This window comes from Ranitomeya variabilis, chromosome 7 (genome assembly GCF_051348905.1).
Source record: "Ranitomeya variabilis isolate aRanVar5 chromosome 7, aRanVar5.hap1, whole genome shotgun sequence".
Classification (NCBI taxonomy): Eukaryota; Metazoa; Chordata; class Amphibia; order Anura; family Dendrobatidae; genus Ranitomeya; species Ranitomeya variabilis.
The window spans coordinates 217,257,170-217,276,207 of NC_135238.1; the positions used below are offsets into that span (position 1 = coordinate 217,257,170).

The 19,038-nt window shown below is 37.4% G+C and overlaps 1 protein-coding gene across 3 annotated transcripts; it reads left to right on the plus strand.

Moving 5' to 3' along the window:
* The first annotated feature begins 4,260 nt into the window (after window positions 1-4,260).
* On the plus strand, window positions 4,261-12,291 carry NR4A2 (nuclear receptor subfamily 4 group A member 2). Of its 3 annotated transcripts, none has more exons than XM_077272932.1 (8): window positions 4,261-4,404; window positions 6,294-6,419; window positions 7,133-7,995; window positions 8,677-8,806; window positions 9,953-10,041; window positions 10,625-10,827; window positions 10,994-11,172; window positions 11,258-12,291. In XM_077272932.1, exons 3-8 carry the CDS (start codon window positions 7,135-7,137, stop codon window positions 11,512-11,514), a joined length of 1,719 nt encoding a protein of 572 aa, XP_077129047.1. In that variant the 5' UTR covers window positions 4,261-4,404; window positions 6,294-6,419; window positions 7,133-7,134; the 3' UTR covers window positions 11,515-12,291. The 3 variants fall into 3 exon arrangements, with proteins under 3 accessions (XP_077129047.1, XP_077129048.1, XP_077129046.1); XM_077272933.1 differs by having other exon boundaries at window positions 7,311-7,995; window positions 9,953-10,116; XM_077272931.1 differs by having other exon boundaries at window positions 4,267-4,404; window positions 9,953-10,116.
* Window positions 12,292-19,038: the final 6,747 nt, after the last annotated feature.

The following is a 19,038-nucleotide window of genomic DNA, read 5'->3' on the forward strand; positions in this document are numbered from 1 at the left end:
TATGGCCTGCTCTTGTACTTTTGTAGCCCAATATATTTATGGTTGATTGGATACATGTACATTTTAGCGTTTCCTGTTGCAATTGATACAATGCAGCCAAACAGGAATATTGCAAATGTTACCATTTCCAGAATACAGCGATCGCTCTGATTAAGCAGGGCTTTATGCATTAGACCGCCGGCTCCTTGACTCCCCTATTGGAGAACTATCTCATTTAGAAAAGATATGATTGACTGCTCTAATTACAACCCCCCTGCGCTCCTATTCATCTTCACCACTTAGGGTCAGCCTGGCCAGGGACTGGGACTCAAACCTTCATCCTGACAATGCTCTACTACCTTGAGATTGCCATTTGGCAACCATCCTGTGTATTGAATTTCCAGAGCGGGGGATGGGACGTTCCATACAGGCACAATATGTACTTGAGTGAAATGAATACATCCTCATGCAGGTAATCGGAAATGATCCTTGGTATTACCTGTGCAAATATTGGTAAAACATCTGCAACCTAAAACACCATGCAACCTTTGTGTCTGACTGATACTGACCACTGGCTGCAGAAATTATTAACACTTCATTTGCCGTGCTAACTGACACATTCAGTGAGCCATCAGTGGTCATTCTTCCGTAAGAAAAGGAAAGCATGCCTCCTTATAAGATATTTTAAGACTTCACTATGCGGCCATATAACTTCATGATTTTACATATGTTACAACCGTTAACGAGCCCTCGTTAGAATCGTTATGCCTATGGTACCAAATCAATTGGGTATGAGCAATTAAGCCTATTTAGAAAATGTATCCAGTCTTTTAACATTTTAATGAGGGAAGGTGAGTAAGTTAACTCGTTAATTCACCGACCATTAGAATTCTTTGCAGAATCTTCTAAAGTAAATATAACAAATATGGCAAAGCAATATACCCAATGGATGATTTGCAGAAACCCTTTCTATCTACATTCTCCAATGATTGGCTGATAATAGGGGATCGATGGAGATCTGCTGAAGAAGAACCCAGAAGCAAAGTGTTCAGTTTCCCTGCAGCGCCACCACAGGAATAATGAAGTATTACACATCTCATATTGAACGTAATTAACTCTCTCTGTAAGGTCACGTTCACATGTTCAGTATTTGGTCAGTATTTTACATCAGTATTTGTAGCCAAAATCAGGAGTGGAACAATCAGAGGAAAAGTATAATAGAAACACGTCACCACTTCTGTATTTATCTCCCACTCTGATGTAAAATACTGACCCAATACTGAAGGTGGGAACGTGGCCTCAGGGCAGACGATCGTATTATCGCTCCAAGTGCAATCTATGGGGCTGTGCACATGTCTGTTTTCTTGTACAGAGTCTGTTCGAAGAAAAAATCACAGCACGCCCGAGTTTGATCTGATATTTGGATCACGCTCGGCCATGCAAGTCAATGAGTGCGTGGAAAACATCAAAATGCACTCTGATGACATCTGAGTGCAGTCCAAGTTCCATGAACTGACATAATGAATAAGACAATTATTTTTTTTCTCCGCCTTCTCTTCTGAGATAATCAGATCACACTCTGATCAGAGTGTCAAAATCGGCCCTATTCTCTCGAATGAGATAATCTATGGCCGTCTGCTGGTCTCCCAAAGTGATAAATGCTCTGGAATAAATGGATGTCCATTTCTAATAGCATATCTGAAAATAAATTTCTACACCTACTTTGAAATATGTTATTCCACACATAATCCCTTTTGCTTCAGAAACCAATTTGATGAATATTGACGGAACATCAATTTTTTTATTGCATTCATGTAATCACACAGAACAGATATGAATGATAATTCCTCATTATTAACAAAGACGATACCAGTCATAGGTTCTTAGTACACTATCAAGTGTATACACAATAACATATGGGACGTGTCATTATATTGTAATGACTAAAGAAAAAATCTGATTTTTTTTTAATTAAAAATGACACATTTGTGTCCAATTAAAAGACATACCTATTTCTTCTTCCTATTGCATCCAATACCAACAGTGATAATAGCAATAATTAATATTATTTCTAATTAGCAGCTAATGCTCCCTTTGCATACAGCAGATAGAGCAGCTCTGTCATTTTAATTGTCCTTTCATTGAAAGCTGTCAGAATCTGCCTTGTTTTCCCCCCTAAATAACAGGAGGTCTCCTCTATTATCATTACACAAGGACTGGGGTCTGCCCATCTCAGCAGCAGGCAGGAATTAGACTGTTGGATCCTTCAAGGGGGCAGGAGCTGCTACTACAAGCACAGAGATGGATGGGGGGGTCCTGCTTATAACACTGCACAGTGTCTGGATGGATGGGGCCAAGCAGATACTACACTCCTCTCTGGAGCTCAGAGGAAAATGCTGGCTGCTCAGAAGACAGCAGCATCCTCCTCACCCACATGGCTAATTATAGGATCCAAGCTGCATATGTGTGTAGCTGTTATGTCATTCTGTTATTTATGACTCAGGAGCCTCCTAAAGAAACAAGGTTACTTGGGTGTAAAGTCCTCTATTCTCACACGTGGGGCAGGTGGAAATGGATTGTGTTCCAGTGTTATAGTGCATGGGCAGCTTGTAACTTTCTACAGACAGCTGCTGCAGAACCTCTTGAATAGAAATGAACTATCAGCAGACTATGGATCTGAATGGATGAACATGATGTTGTGCAGCAGCTGCAGCCTCATACAAGGATTTTATTATGTAAGTTCAAACTTCCAGCTGGTGGCAGGGATGGGGATGCTGGAGCTGGAGTGACCGAGCAGGAGATATGTGTGCAATCTTCATGGATTTACCTATAGATATATAACACTAATGAATTGTATCAACAACGTAGTGATAAGAAAGATACACTGTGTATCCACACATAAGAACAGAGCTGCAGATACAATGATCCCAGAACACACAACTGACAAATCACAGAGCAACTGGATCCTGTGGGTCTGTGTGCAGTAATGAGGCCGACCAGATCCACAGACATCATACTGGAAGAAATCCAATTTATAATAATAATCTAACACAATATATGAATAGACCCAGGATCACAGCAGTTATAGAGAGAATGCTTCCTGTACCCCAGCAATAGCCCCCCATGGAGCAGGGCTGGGGGACATCTGTGTGCAGGATATACAGTGTTATGTGTATGCTGTGGTATTGGGCTGTGACTGTGAGTATCTGCAATAGAATGGATACATGTGTGTGATTATGTGTGTGTATATAATGTGTGCGAACTTTTGTGTTCATAAGTTGCATATATATATATGTGTGTGTGTGTAGATGTTTTTGTACATATATGTGTGTGTATATGTGTGTGTGAGTATATGTGTGTACTTTTGTGTTCATAAGCTGCAATGTGTGTGTATATGTGTGTACATGTTTTTGTGCATATATGTGTGTGTGTATATATATGTGTGTTTGTGTACATATGTGTGCATGTGCGTGTGTGTGTGTGAGTATATGTGTGTGTGTGTGCATATATGAGTATATGTATGTGTCTACATGTGTATGATTGTGTATGTGTGTGTATATAGGCGTGTGTGTGTATGTAGAAAGTTTATATACTTATGTATGTATGTCTATATGTGAGTGTGTGTATAAGTTTCTGCACATATTGAAGTGTATGTATGAGTGTGAATAATGTATATATATATATATATATATATATATATATAGCTCTATAGTGTAGTGTGAATACTGTGTTATATATATATATATATATATATATATATACTGTGTGTGTGTATTATATATATACTGTGTGTGTATATATATATATATATATATATATATATATATATATATATATATATATATATATACTGTATGTATATATATACATATATATATATACCCACACACACGCATGGCACACACAGTATATACACACACGCTCATACACACACAGTATATATACACACACACACTATCAGTACTTGAGTGTATTTGCAGAGTCGCAGTCCCACAGTGGTGTAGTAGCACACGCCCACCCACAGACACCACTACACACACTCACACACGCACACTTTCCTGGGGTTGCCCCCACTAGGAAGGCTCCACAGAAAGTGAGACCCCGGCTCGCTCCCACCTCAGACCAGTGCTCGCTGCGTGACGTCACATCGGAAATTTACCAAAAGCCAGAACGGGGCCAACAGCACAGACGGTGGAGCGGAGCGCGCCGCTGATTGGCCGGCCCTGCTGACGTCAGCTGACGCCGCCGCTTGTAGAGTGAGCGCTGAGGTATACTGAGCCCACATAAACAAAGGCACATTGCACGGACCGATCACTGCTCCGCCAGCAAGTTCTCCGCTCCGTCCGCAGCAGCCCAGGGATGTACAGCGGCGCCGCACAGCTGGAGGCATAGAGGGGCCGGCGGCTCCACAGCGCTGCCCTGCAAGTAAGTGCCGGCTCCGCTCATTCATCCCCGCACTGCGAGCATCAGCCCTGACAGCAGGAGGGCAGCATCACTGGGGAGCATCACTGCGGACACCGAGCCTGCGGCACACTGGGCGTCTGAGGGCTCCTGCCGCCATGTCACCGCTGGCTGTGATGTCACTGCTGAGTTATTACATCACGGAGCTCAGGAGCCGATCCAGAGTTTACTTGTCCTGGGCTGGAAGAAAGTCACTGTGCTTCACTTATCAACTGTACATGGCTTATTGGAAGTGGGGATTATCTAGTATCTATCCATCTATCTACTATCTATCTATTATGCATCTATCTATCTATCTATTATCTATCTATTATCTATCTATCTGCCTATTCATCTATTTATCTATCTATTATCTATATAGCTGTCTAACACACCATGTTCCTCTGTGTATCAAAAGTTGCACTATGTAGGTTATCATGTGTTGTATGGAAGTTATGAAGAAAGCTCTATACATAGTGCCATATCACTACTGCTAAACAGCACATGGATACAATCTATCTATCTGTCATCTATCTATCTATCTTTTGTGACAAGTTTTATACATTCCCTATCTATGAATTAATGGATATTTCCATATTCTCTTTACCAGTAGTACTAAAGTTTTTCTTTATATCTATCATTCTATTCCATAGCTATTTACTTATCTCATATATATCTATCTATCTATCTATCTATCTATCTATCTATCTATCTATCTATTATCTATCCATTATCTATCTATCTATGTATCTATCTATCCATCTAGCTATCCATCCATCTATCTATTATCCATCTATCTATTATCCATCCATCTATTATCCATCTATCATCTGTCTATCTATTATCCATCTATCTATCTATCTGTCTATCTATCTATCTATTATCTATCAATCTATCTATCTATCTATCTATCTATCTATCTATCTAATATCTATCTATCATCTGTCTATCTATCTGTCTGTCTGTCTGTCTATCTATATCTATCTATCTATCTATCTATCTATCTATCTATCTATCTATTATCTATCTATCATCTGTCTATCTATTATCTATCTATCATCCATCCATCCTCCCCGTTGTCTCCTGTGCTGCTTCTGGCTTTCTGGAGTTGCCCTGTGAGCTCCTGGCTCTGGGGGAGGTGATGTTCTGGTCTCCTAGTTACTGTACACGGGGCCATCATCTGGAAGAGGTGATGTAAAGCAATTAATAGGGACTTGAATCTGGTGCCTTGTGTAATGTAGCGCTATTTTGCTATTCTAAACCGTTTGGCTGGCTTGTGTCCCTTCCTTTCTATTCTGAGAACATTTACACCAAGCACCATGTGTGTAGAATTGTCACCACATCTGTTACATTGTATCTATAGTATATCAATGACTTGTAAATAGGCGTTATTTTCCCCACAATTTATTTACTCCATTATTTTATTGGGGCCATGATTGTAATGTAATCTAACATATAAGGCGATATGAAGGCAGATTTTTCTGGTCTTACACTTAGGTGATCAGAAATAATGACTCCATGTGACAGGTGCTAGGCCTGACTGTGATTTGTGTCCTGTCGCTATTTAAATGCCTGTCATAGTTGTCAGTAATTGATTGCTATTCCATAAAGTGAACACCCACAATGAAGAGTGAAATGACTCAACCCAGTGTAGTGAACATACAGGGATTTATAGTGAGTGGCCAAAGTCTGGGATTTCACTAATGACTCATGTGCACCAGAAAACTCACTTCCACTCATCACTGTGTTCCACCTTTAGCCATTTCTCCTCTGTCATTCCCAATGTAGGTGCATTTTATATGTGTGTATTATTTGTGTATTTAAAATTCCATCTGCTTATAGGTAACTTATGGTGCTTTTTTTTTTTTTTGCAGAAACCTATGCTGGTTACGTGGGTTTTTCTAAATTGAAGCATTTTTATATTTTGGAAATCTTGCCAACAAGAACTACAACACTGTCATCCTTTACTTACATCGACAACGCCCGCAGCCCGGCTGAAGGTTTGTTCAGATCATTATGGGGTCTGGGTGTTTTTCTTTTTCGGGGGGTGGGGGCTTCACATATGTTTAATATAGTCTTTCTATAGTCACAGATGTTTACACTGGTTGGATAGTTATTCTTGGCTACTGTAATGTAGAGTTACCTAGACTATATCTTGGCATAGCATACATTGATATAGGAAAGATATATATATCTTGGTACCGTGTTAGCCAGTAGATAGAAAAATATTTAGAATTGAGAGTCCTCAGTGGTTGGTACCTTTTAATGGCTAACTGAAAAGATGGTAACAAAGTGCAAGCTTTCGAGACTACTCAGGTCTATGCCTGATGAAGAAACCTGAGTAGTCTCGAAAGCTTGCACTTTGTTACCATCTTTTCAGTTAGCCATTAAAAAGTATCAATCACTGAGGACTCTCAATTCTAAATATTTTTCCATAGTATAAATTGACTTGCATAGTAGTTTGCAACATTTAAGTAGCAAGTGGGACTTTATTTGATGGCAGGTAATGGCAATTGATGGGGTTGGAGTCAGGTTTTCGCATGCATTGGGTACCCTAGTTCTTTTGGTGTTTTAAGAGGGGAGGGATGAGGGCACTTTTTTTTTTTTTACTTTTGTAGAATGTTTTTTTGGGGGTGAATGAAACAATACTCCAGTGTATGGAGAAGTGCTCAGTTGAACAGTATGGGTATCTATTTAATTGTTTCATTTACAGCCATGCCCTGTGTTCAGGCTCAGTATGGGTCATCGCCACAAGGAGCCAGCCCAGCTTCCCAGAGCTACAGTTACCACTCTTCAGGAGAATACAGCTCCGATTTCTTAACTCCAGAGTTTGTCAAGTTTAGCATGGACCTGACCAACACTGAAATCACTGCCACCACTTCTCTCCCCAGCTTTAGTACCTTTATGGACAACTACAACTCAAGCTACGACGTCAAGCCACCTTGCTTGTACCAAATGCCAATCTCTGGTCAACAGTCTTCAATAAAAGTTGAAGATATTCAGATGCACAGCTACCAACAGCACAGTCACCTCCCACCCCAATCCGATGAGATGATGCCACATTCGGGCTCCATCTACTACAAATCCTCTTCACCCCCAAGTTCAAACACTCCAGGTTTCCCTGTCCAACATAGTTCAATGTGGGATGACCCTGGCTCCCTTCACAGCTTCCATCAAAACTATGTGGCCACCACCCACATGATTGACCAGAGGAAAGGTCCTGTCTCCAGACTCTCATTGTTCTCTTTCAAGCAGTCTCCACCTGGGACACCAGTGTCTAGTTGTCAAATGAGATTTGATGGCCACCATGTGTCTATGAACCCCGAAACATCTGGAGCCCATCACATAGTGGACGGACAGACTTTTGCTGTTCCTAACCCCATCAGAAAACAGGCAGCTATGGGCTTCCCTGGACTTCAACTTGGCCATGCGTCCCAACTCATTGACAGCCAAATTCCTTCACCTCCATCCAGGGGGTCTCCCTCCAATGAGGGTCTCTGTGCGGTCTGTGGAGACAATGCTGCTTGCCAACACTATGGAGTTCGCACTTGTGAAGGATGCAAAGGATTTTTCAAGGTTAGTACCAGCTATGCTTGATACTTTTTATTTAATAGTTCAGGGTGGTAAAACATTTTAAAGGTGCTAGAAATGAGAGCCAAGTGATGTTCTCCAAGAATTTCCTGGGTAACTCAATGGTGCAGTTATTTATGTTGGTCTTTGATGAAGAATATAAACATAATCTGCAATTAGACCAATTATTCTTGTGGCCAGATGTAGTTTTGGAATGAAAAGAATTGAAAATCTTCTATAGGTTTTCTTCAAGAAAGGGCCAAGAATTACACCAGTCGCTTTGTGTTCATTTGCTTGTGTTCGGGAGGACATTTCTATTTGTGTTCCTTCCTAGCAGTTTCAGATATAAATTGGTTAGGACAGAGAACCGTGTCTTAACTAACCAAGTGGAACAGAATTCCCTATGGTAAAATTAAGTGATCTCTTTATTTCAGCGTCCTGATTGAATAATCTTATCATGTGAAATAGAGACGTCTCTGAGGGATGTAAATAATATGAATGGCCACGGATCTGTATTTACTCCTTGTCTTCTTGGAATATAAAACACAGCTCTGTGGCTGAATGTTAATGCTCCTCAATGTCCCCTCCACACACATCACACACAGAACACAGGAGCCCTGAGAAGGAGCACATCCCATGGATTCACCCTCTGCCTCTTTCTTTCCCTTTTCTTTTCTTTCTTTGCAGCGCACTGTGCAGAAAAATGCCAAATATGTTTGTTTAGCAAATAAAAATTGTCCGGTTGACAAACGACGTAGGAATAGGTGTCAGTACTGTCGCTTCCAGAAGTGCCTTGCAGTTGGGATGGTCAAAGAAGGTACAGAATCTAGTTTATCCATTTATATTATCCAATAAGATTGATAGATATATGATAGATAAATATAAGCTATAGATAATAGATAGATATATGATAGATAAATATAGGTGATAGATTGATATATGATACATAAATATAGGTGATAGATAATAGATAGATAGATAGATAGATAGATAGATAGATAGATAGATACACTAAATTGAATTATTAGAGACTGATGATGATGAATCGTAGATAGAAAGGTAGATTGATAATAGATAATATGAATTAATAAAAGCATCACATAGAAAGCAAAGATTTTGATAAAAGGTGTGTAGATGATAGATAAATGATATAGAGATAAACAGATAGAGTGATAATAAATAGATAAAAAGATAGATTGATAGATATAGACTTTCTCTAGTCACAATCTAAAGAGAAGTAGATTGATAGGTGTAAGATAGATAGATATTAGATGCATCGATTAGAAATATTTGATACATGTAGATAAAATTGATGACAGACCAGCATTAGATACATCGATTAGATAAATATACAGAATGTGAGTAGGCAGAGGTTTTTTTTAATAAATATTTTGCTACTATGTATCTATTACAAGTTATAGTGTATGTATATATATATATATATATATATATATATATATATATATATATACACATGTGTATCTAGACATACATACATACTAGGTAGACACACATTTCTGAACTGCTGTAGGTAACTCCGAGACATCCCTTCAAATGGGTTACATTGTGAGCATAATTGCATGTAAAGTTAAGGATAGATATATAGTTATGTAGATAGATAGATGATAGATAGATAATAGATAGATAGATAGATAATAGATAGATAGTTATGTAGATTGATAGATAATAGATAGATTATGAATAGAGACTTGTGTACCCTGATTGCCCCATATCCTAGCAGCAGATATACATTGCCCAGTGCTGTATATTGGGGGCAGAGTGGTTTGCAGGGACGTTGATGCCAGGGAATGTCCTGGGCACAGTGCTGCTGGTGATCACTGCATTGTTCCTATAGTGAGCGGTCAGGCCGGAGTGAAGGGGTCTTTGTCATCAGGCAGAGGACACTGTGTGCCAGGAATGTGTGTGGGAAATATTAACGTCCTCGTCTTGTATTTGCATCCAGTGGTTCGCACAGACAGTCTAAAAGGTCGGAGAGGTCGTTTACCATCCAAACCCAAGAGCCCCCAGGAGCCGTCGCCCCCGAGCCCCCCGGTGAGTTTGATCAGTGCCCTAGTGAGAGCCCACGTCGATTCCAACCCGGCTATGAGCAGCCTGGACTATTCCAGGGTAAGTGGGAGCACAGGCTGGGTGTATCAGCCTTTATGGGGTCACCCCATGTTCTGTATCGACCCTATATTGTAATATCATTGTTATCGTTTAGTCTTAAATTACAATGAAAATAGGATTAATTATTAGGATGAAATAACACTGAGTGGTTTCCCTTTAGTGGAGATCTGGGCAGGAGATCACACACCTTATACCCTATATCCGCCAATATCCCTGGAGATTGCAGAATAATCTCATGTTGTTTCCTTCCAGATTGATACAATTTATTTACACCTTTCTCCATTAGGACTGTGTTAACTTGTGACCTCCAACCTTTAGTCTTGACCCTAACAAATGCTTCATCCCGATCTACACATATAATGTCCTCTATCTATAATATCACCTCTGTATAGAGCATTTAATTACATTGCTTCACATCACATAGAAAAATGTCCCGGTTATTATTACTTATTATGCGTTTATTTGTATTAAATGTATTTCTTTAATAAAAATAGAACATTTTTCATAGTTTCAAGCAAATCCAGAGTTCCAAATGAACGGAGATGACACTCAGCATATACAACAATTCTACGACTTGCTCACTGGCTCTATGGAGATCATCAGAGGTTGGGCTGAAAAAATCCCCGGGTTTTCTGAGCTTCACAAACAGGACCAAGATCTTCTCTTTGAATCAGCTTTCCTAGAACTCTTTGTTTTAAGATTAGCATACAGGTAATTATCATCAAATTAAGATTTAATTGTTATGTAAGCAACCCCTTCGTTCAAGGTCAATTGATTTGCATTTTATTGGCTCTGCAGTAATTAGAAGTCTTTTAAAGGGCCATTTATTACAATGATACTAATTAGTTTTTTTCTTCTATTATTTAATTAATTCCAGGTCTAACCCATCGGAGGGCAAACTCATTTTCTGCAATGGGGCAGTTCTCCATAGGTTACAATGTGTTCGTGGTTTCGGAGAATGGATTGATTCCATCGTTGAGTTTTCCTCCAACTTGCAGAGTATGAATATTGACATTTCAGCCTTTTCGTGTATTGCTGCATTGGCCATGGTGACAGGTGAGCTTGCAAAATCCTAAAATTTGATATCAATTAAACCATGCCCTTGTGTTGGACTAACAGGATTATGCATTTTTTTCTGCAGAGAGACATGGCTTGAAGGAACCAAAAAGAGTAGAAGAACTTCAGAACAAGATTGTTAACTGCTTAAAGGACCATGTAACATTTAACAATGGGGGGCTAAATCGCCCAAACTACCTGTCCAAACTTTTGGGGAAACTACCAGAACTCAGAACCCTTTGCACACAGGGGCTCCAACGTATCTTTTATCTAAAACTGGAGGACTTGGTGCCACCACCAGCTATCATCGACAAGCTTTTTTTGGACACATTACCTTTTTAAATCAGGACAATTTAAATGAACTTTTTTAAAATTAATTTCCAGACTAAAGAGGTCTCTCTCTACCTGTGAACTAAAGCATATGCACTTGGCGTGCCAGTTGCCAACAGTGACTAAGGGTAACAGGAGATGGTGGACATTTCAGGATCGAAGGACAAAGCAATTCATTCATTAGAAGAACGATTATGATTAAAAACAACAAACAATAAACATAAAAAATAAACAAGTCTTTGAATGACCTGACCTCAGTCAATAGTATTAAGGTGACCAAGCCCATCCATCCCCCACCCCTCCTTAAAAGAGACTCTGTTGTATAAGAAAGTTGTAATATATTGTGATATACATGTTCAATGGATGGCATGAAGGATACAAAACAAATCATAATAATAATAAGGCTTGTAAATGTATAAGATACAGTTTAGCTATTTTTAATCATTTTGTGCCTATTTATGACAATTTGTGTTTGCTAAAAAAAAGAACATATGAGAAATAAAACTATTGCATACAAAGGTAAAGCATGTTTATACAGTGCTAGATCTGGAAACACAAGGAACTTATAGGCAGCTGCTCAGCCAGTAATGTCTATAGGATATAAATAGTATTCAGACACTATGTAGTCTGCTAGATTTTATAAAGAGTGGTTGTTGTAAGTAGGCACATTGTATTCTCACTCCACCCTGATGATGATGATGAGGAGGACAGAGGACACCTCGTGTGCACACATTCCCTGTTTGTACGTGTTGTATGTACTGTTGATGTTAATACACCATTTCTACAGTATCTTAGTTCTCCTTTCTTCAGTTGTCCCAGGCTTCTTACATAGAACTTGCATGCAGCAGTTTCTTCTTATTCTTCTTCTTCCAGGGACATCAGTGCAGAACTACATTGGAAATGACTGATGATGATGACGAGCACTTTGGATTTTATTTTTTATTTTTTATTTTTTATTATGATTGTCTCAAAAATTGTCAGTTAATATATTATTAATATTATTATTACTATTATTATTTCATTGTTTGGAAAGTAAAAAATTTGTAATACTGACATCAGCTCCAGTATGCTTTTTCTTATGTCATGTCAGACAAATAGACATATAGATAGTACATAGATGGGCAAATAAATACATAGATAAATAGATTCAGGAATTAAAGCAAAAAAGTCAGGTATTTGTGCAAATAGATGCATTTACTGAAAGCAGAGACCTGAAGATGTGTTGCAGAATAGCGATCATGAATGATATGAAGCCAATGGTTCTTGTATCTGGCGGGGGTATTTTCATGCAATTCATAGGACTGGTATTAGGTCCAGCTGCTCAAAGCATAAAGCTTGATTGGATTGGAAGCATTTTAGAATCGGTTCTAAACATTTACTTATTCTTTAGAAAATCTGTTAAGATGAGCTGGAAACTTTTAAAAGAGTTTGTACGTCTGGTTTAATATGGAAATAATATCTGGTCTAGTAAACTCAAAAAAATAATGCTTGACTTGAAACCCTAGATAGTGATATATATATATATATATATATATATATATATATATATATATATATATATATATATATATATATATATATATATCTGTAGCATCTATCTATCTATCTATCTATCTATCTATCTATCTATCTATCGATCTATATTACAATCCTTATACTTTCCCTATCTATATATTACTGGATATTTCCAAATTCTATTTACCAATATTAAAGTAACTCTATCTATCTATCTATCTATCTATCTATCTATCTATCTATATCTATCTTTCTATCTATCTATCATTTGACTTCAAGAGCTCAGTCACAATATTTACTTAAAAATGTAAAATAGTAATAGAAAACTATATAATGACAGAAAATACATAGATATGAGATAGACAGGTAATAGAAAGATGATAAATAGATAAATAGATAGAAAGCTGATAGAAAGAAAGATGATAGATTAGATAGATAATAGATAGATGATAGATGGATGGATAATAGATAGACAGATGATAGATAGATAATCGATAGATAGATAATAGATAGATGATAAATAGATGGATAGATAATAGATAGATGATAGATATATAGATGGATAGATAGATAGATAGATAGATGATAGATAGATAGATAGATAGATAGATAGATAGATAGATAGATAGATAGCCCATAGCTTCAAGCAGCAGACAAGGATCAGGATTTCTAGCTTTCTATGTAGTACATCGCTACCTATGAGCACAGGTCGGTTATTGTTAAAAGTATTTTCCCTCCAGTGAAAGAAGCAGAGTATTAAGATTATGGAATAATCCTTCCTATAATTATCAGTATCAGGTTTTATTCGAAAATTAAAAAAAAAAAAAACTTTCCACCATTCAGAGCACCAGCGATATAAAAATGTTAATTATCAGGGAGTAAAGAAGATTATAATATAAGATATTATTTTATGACTAACATTTTTATACTAGGCGTCCTTTTTTTAATTTGGCTAGAAAAATGTTTTCAGAAACGCATTTCGTTTATCCTTTATACGTTTTGATTTGGGCATAAATCGTGTTAAATTTTGGAAACGTTACTAGGTCCCCTATTCTTCATTCCCCAGACGGAAACCTGGTTACCCGAACATACAATAAAATATATAAAATACTTAGAAGAAAACTACTTCTAAGTATTTTATATATTTTATTGTATGTTCGGGTAACCAGGTTTCCGTCTGGGGAATGAAGAATAGGGGAATATTCTTCTTCGGGAACTTCAGTAATATATTTTAGTATTCAGTAATTATGATTAATTATTTTCATCACCATCATCGCTAATCTAATAATTTACTTAGCGACCTATACAGCAAAGGACTAAAACTCCAGGAGATAGTGGAAGGCTGTGACTAGGACTCACACAGAGGAGGCACTTAGCATGTTTTATCATGATTAATATTTGTGTTTTATTTGTTTTCCCCTTTATTACATTATATTACATTCATATCTTTATCGATCTTTCTCCCCTTTCTGATCCCGTTCTCCGTATGACCGAGGAGATCAATAATAGAGATCTACTGCTAATATTTACCTGCACTGCGCAGTAATGAGAAAACTCACATTTATCCTCAATCAACGGTTGTGGAGAAATAATAATAATAAAAAAAGTTAATCAACAGAAAAAGATAATAATTTCCTTTCTGGTTATTTTTTTTTCTTTTACCTTGTTATTATTTACATCTGATATAACTGAAGCGAGATCCAGGAAATAAACGGAAACATTTTAGCCATTTGTTTTGCGCAAAGAAGCAAATAGGCGCAATGTAGAAAATCACTAATTATTGTATTCAAACAAGGGCCGAATCATCAATTTATCGGGCAGAATCTAGACACAGATTGTCTGCTTCTCTTTATCAGATTGTTAGTTATATTAATTTATAAGAATTTCGGGCTGGTGGTGCGATCAGGATCGAGACTTTTGCCGGAGGTAAATTTGGCACTAAAGGTTCGCAGGTGAGTGCAGCTCTCTCTTCTATTCTCTCTATATAGATAGGATTCTAATTAGTGGATGCAGAGATAAGAATCGCACAATATCAACTGCTTGTATTTAACTATATAATTTATAGGATTTTTTGGTATTTTGTCCAAGAGAATGTTCCATATGCATGATCCTGACATTGGATGGATGTAAGGTGTGATACTGAACAGGTACAACCGGATTCAGACAGGAGGATGGCTGTGAATCTAGGGGGTGATTATTATTAAATAGGGGCACAGATGGGGAATATAATCTAACCAACTCTTCATGGGAAATGTGAAAAATAAGGTTTCTTGATGATGGTACACCAGACATAATATCTACATGTACCTATCTACCCGTCTATCTATCTATTATCTATCTATCTATCTATCTATCTATCTATCTATCTATCTATCTATCTATCTATCTATCTCTCTATTATCTATCTATCTATCTATCTATCTATCTATCTATCTATCTCTATTATCTATCTATCTATCTATCTATCTATCTATCTATCTATCTATCTATCTATCTATCTATCTATCTATCTATCTCTATTATCTATCTATCTATCTATCTATCTATCTATCTATCTATCTATCTATCTATCTATCTATCTATCTATCTATCTATCTATCTCTATTATCTATCTATCTATCTATCTATCTATCTATCTATCTATCTATCTATCTCTATTATCTATCTATATCTATTATCTATCTATCATCTATCTTTATCTATCTATCTATCTATCTATCTATCTATCTATCTATCTATCTATCTATCTATCTCTATTATCTATCTATCTATCTATCTATCTATCTATCTATCTATCTATCTATCTACAGTATCTCCCTCTCTCTCTCTCTCATCTATCTATTATCTACCTACCTATCTATCTTTTATCTCTCTCCTATATATATTTTTACCTAGCCTTTTTAAATGACTTTAGTCCACTTGCAGTCCTATGTAAATCAATCTGAGCACTGCTATATCTGTCCAAAGCAAATACCGACCAACCCATTTGCTAAGTGCATAACTTCCAGTTGGCTTTGCTGGTTTCTTTTTCCCGCAGCAGTTGCTGTAGAATTAACCCTTTCCCAGTCTGCCAGGATAAGTTGCTCCTATTTGTACTGACCCAGCTCTCCCATCCGCATGCATGATCTGGAGAGCAGTCAGACCTGGCTGGGATTTACTAGGAGACTATTGCACTTGTATCTGGGTTTTGCAGACATACTGGTTTACACATTGTGGTGTATTCCAAGGCAAGGATGCTGAGACTTGTTGTTCCTTAATAATATGGCTAATGTCAGATGATACTGTAATATGACTTTTTTTTTATAAGAACCTTCTCCTTGCAGCAAGTGCTGCTCAGTGCAGACAGCTCAGAGGGGCTGATCCTGATCTACAGTCTTAAAGGGACATAACCCTCTAAACTCTGTCTTATCTCACCTTGCTGTGCAGATGAATAACGTCTTTTGTTCCTTGTTATCAGCCATTTCAGGCTGAGGAGAGGCTGGCTATAATGTTCTTCAACAGGATTACTGACAAAAACGTTCTACTAAATATCTGCTACCCCCCTCTTCCATCATCCATGATCACTTCTTGATCTCACACAGACATTTACATCCATATATGTGGAGGATGATGCCAGTAACACTTCTAGAAGATGCCGACTTTTGGGTTATTCCTCCTTTAATGATAATGTGACACAAAGAGTGACATTAACTGCAAATGCTGAGGCTCAGGCCTGTTATTACTGCAGGATATGCTGGAGATGGGAGCAGCTGGATGGATGGATGGATGGATGGATGGCTGGTGTGATAGTTAACAGGTAGAACAGAATTCAGACAGGAGGGCGACTGCGAATTGTCTATTATCTATCTATCTATCTATCTATCTATCTATCTATCTATCTATCATCTATCTATCTATCTATCTATCTATCTATCTATCTATTATCTATCTATCCATCTATCATCTATCTATTATCTATCTATCTATTATCTATCATTTATCTATCTATTATCTATCTATCTATCTATCTATCTATCTATCTATCTATCTATCTATCTATCATCTATCTATTATCTATCTATCTATCTATCTATCTATCTATCATCTATCTATTATCTATCTATCTATCTATCTATCTATCTATCTATCTATCTATCTATTAATCTATCTATTAATAATAGATAGATTAATAGATAGATAGATAGATAGATAGATAGATAATAGACTATTATCTATCTATCTATCTATCTATCTATCTATCTATCTATCTATCTATCTATCTATGTCTGTCTATCTATCTATCTATCTATCTATCTGTCTATCTATTATCTATCTATCTATTATCTATCTATTTATCTATTATCTATCCATCTATCATCTATCTATTATCTATCTATCTATCTATCTATCTATCTATCTATCTATGTCTGTCTATCTATCTATCCATCTATCTATCTATCTATCTGTCTATCTATTATCTATCTATCTATTATCTATCTATTTATCTATTATCTATCCATCTATCATCTATCTATTATCTATCTATCTATCTATCTATCTATCTATCTATCTATCTATCTATCTATCTATCTATCTATTATCTATCATCTATCTATTATCTATCTATCTATCTATCTATCTATCTATCTATCTATCTATCATCTATCTATTATCTATCTATCTATCTATCTATCTATCTATCTATCTATTAATCTATCTATTATCTATCTATCTATCTATCTATCTATCTATCTATCTATGTCTGTTTGTCTATCTATCTATCTATCTATCTATCTATCTATCTATCTATCTATCTGTCTATCTATTATCTATCTATCACAGAAAAACTTTTATTGGGTCCCAAACCAAAGAGGTCCGGCAACATGTGCCAACCACCAGCGAAGTAATAGTGCACCAGCAAGGGGAGCGACCCAATTCCCACAGCACCCATGGGGCAAGGCAAAGCCCCCAGGACTCCAGAGCTCCCCATCACACAAGCATAGCACCACAGCAGCAATGGCCGCCACACAACACTAACACCAAGTGAATGGCTATAAAATACTCACCTTCCACATACTCTTAGACTAAGAGCAGAGATCAAAAAACAAGTGGAACCCCTCTTGGAGTCTCCTGCTAATTTAATTTTTGGGGGGTCAAATTGGAGGAGTGCCGGTCTAAGAACTAAGAACCTCCTGTTCAGTTTTGTAATTTTGCCTCGCGGCATTAGATCAATGTTCAGTAAGATGTTTGGATGTGCGCTCTGCTTCTTTTTCTACAGCTATGGTCTATCGCAATGTTGCCCAATTCTAGTCCTCAAGAGCCGACAACAGGGAGGTCATGTTTTCAGGATTTCCTTAGTATTATTTCCCAGGTGATGGAACTCTTGCCTGTCCAGGTGATGCAAATCCTGGAAACCCTGAAAACATGACCTGTTGGTGGCTCTTGAGGACCGGAGTTGGGGAACACTGGTCTATTGCATGGTGTGTCCCCTCTTTTTTGTTTTGTTTGGACCAAAACTCCTCCCACTTTATACAGTCCCATCAGAATATTAAATAAGAACCTCATGGTTGCTTTTGAACATTTATTCCTCCATGATTTTTGGATGTCCGGTCCATGACTTATTCCACACCTCCGCTATAACCCTCACCATGTATATCATAGGAGTATTCAAAGAACTTTTTCCTATAACCCGTTTGGAAATTCAGAGTTAATATAGGGGGTCCTCTATTCAGAGCCCCCCCATTTAGTAGCTAGAGGAAAGATTATCTACAAAGAGACTTTGTTCTACTGGAGGACTCAACATATCCAGACACTCCATGGATTACCAATACATTTCAATTGGACTTGTGTAATTTCTTACTTCTCCTGTGGGGGCGCTGTAGGGAAAATAGAACATTTGTTGCTGGATTCTCCTATTACAGCACATTATTGTCAGGGGAATCCTTCTAACAAAAATGTACTTCCACAGTTTAGTTCCACATCGAAACAGTGATGAGTCCACCCTGGGCCATAATTCTCTCTTCCTGTCCATCCCACATCTGA

What these genes read in the sequence shown, in the direction of transcription:
- NR4A2 (XM_077272931.1), top strand. Translation starts at nt 7,135, where the DNA reads ATGCCCTGTGTTCAGGCTCAGTATGGGTCATCGCCACAAGGAGCCAGC. An exon ending in GATGCAAAGGATTTTTCAAG is followed by an intron (nt 7,996 to 8,676) that starts GTTAGTACCAGC and finishes CTTTCTTTGCAG; the next exon opens with CGCACTGTGCAGAAAAATGC. An exon ending in GTTTTAAGATTAGCATACAG is followed by an intron (nt 10,828 to 10,993) that starts GTAATTATCATC and finishes AATTAATTCCAG; the next exon opens with GTCTAACCCATCGGAGGGCA.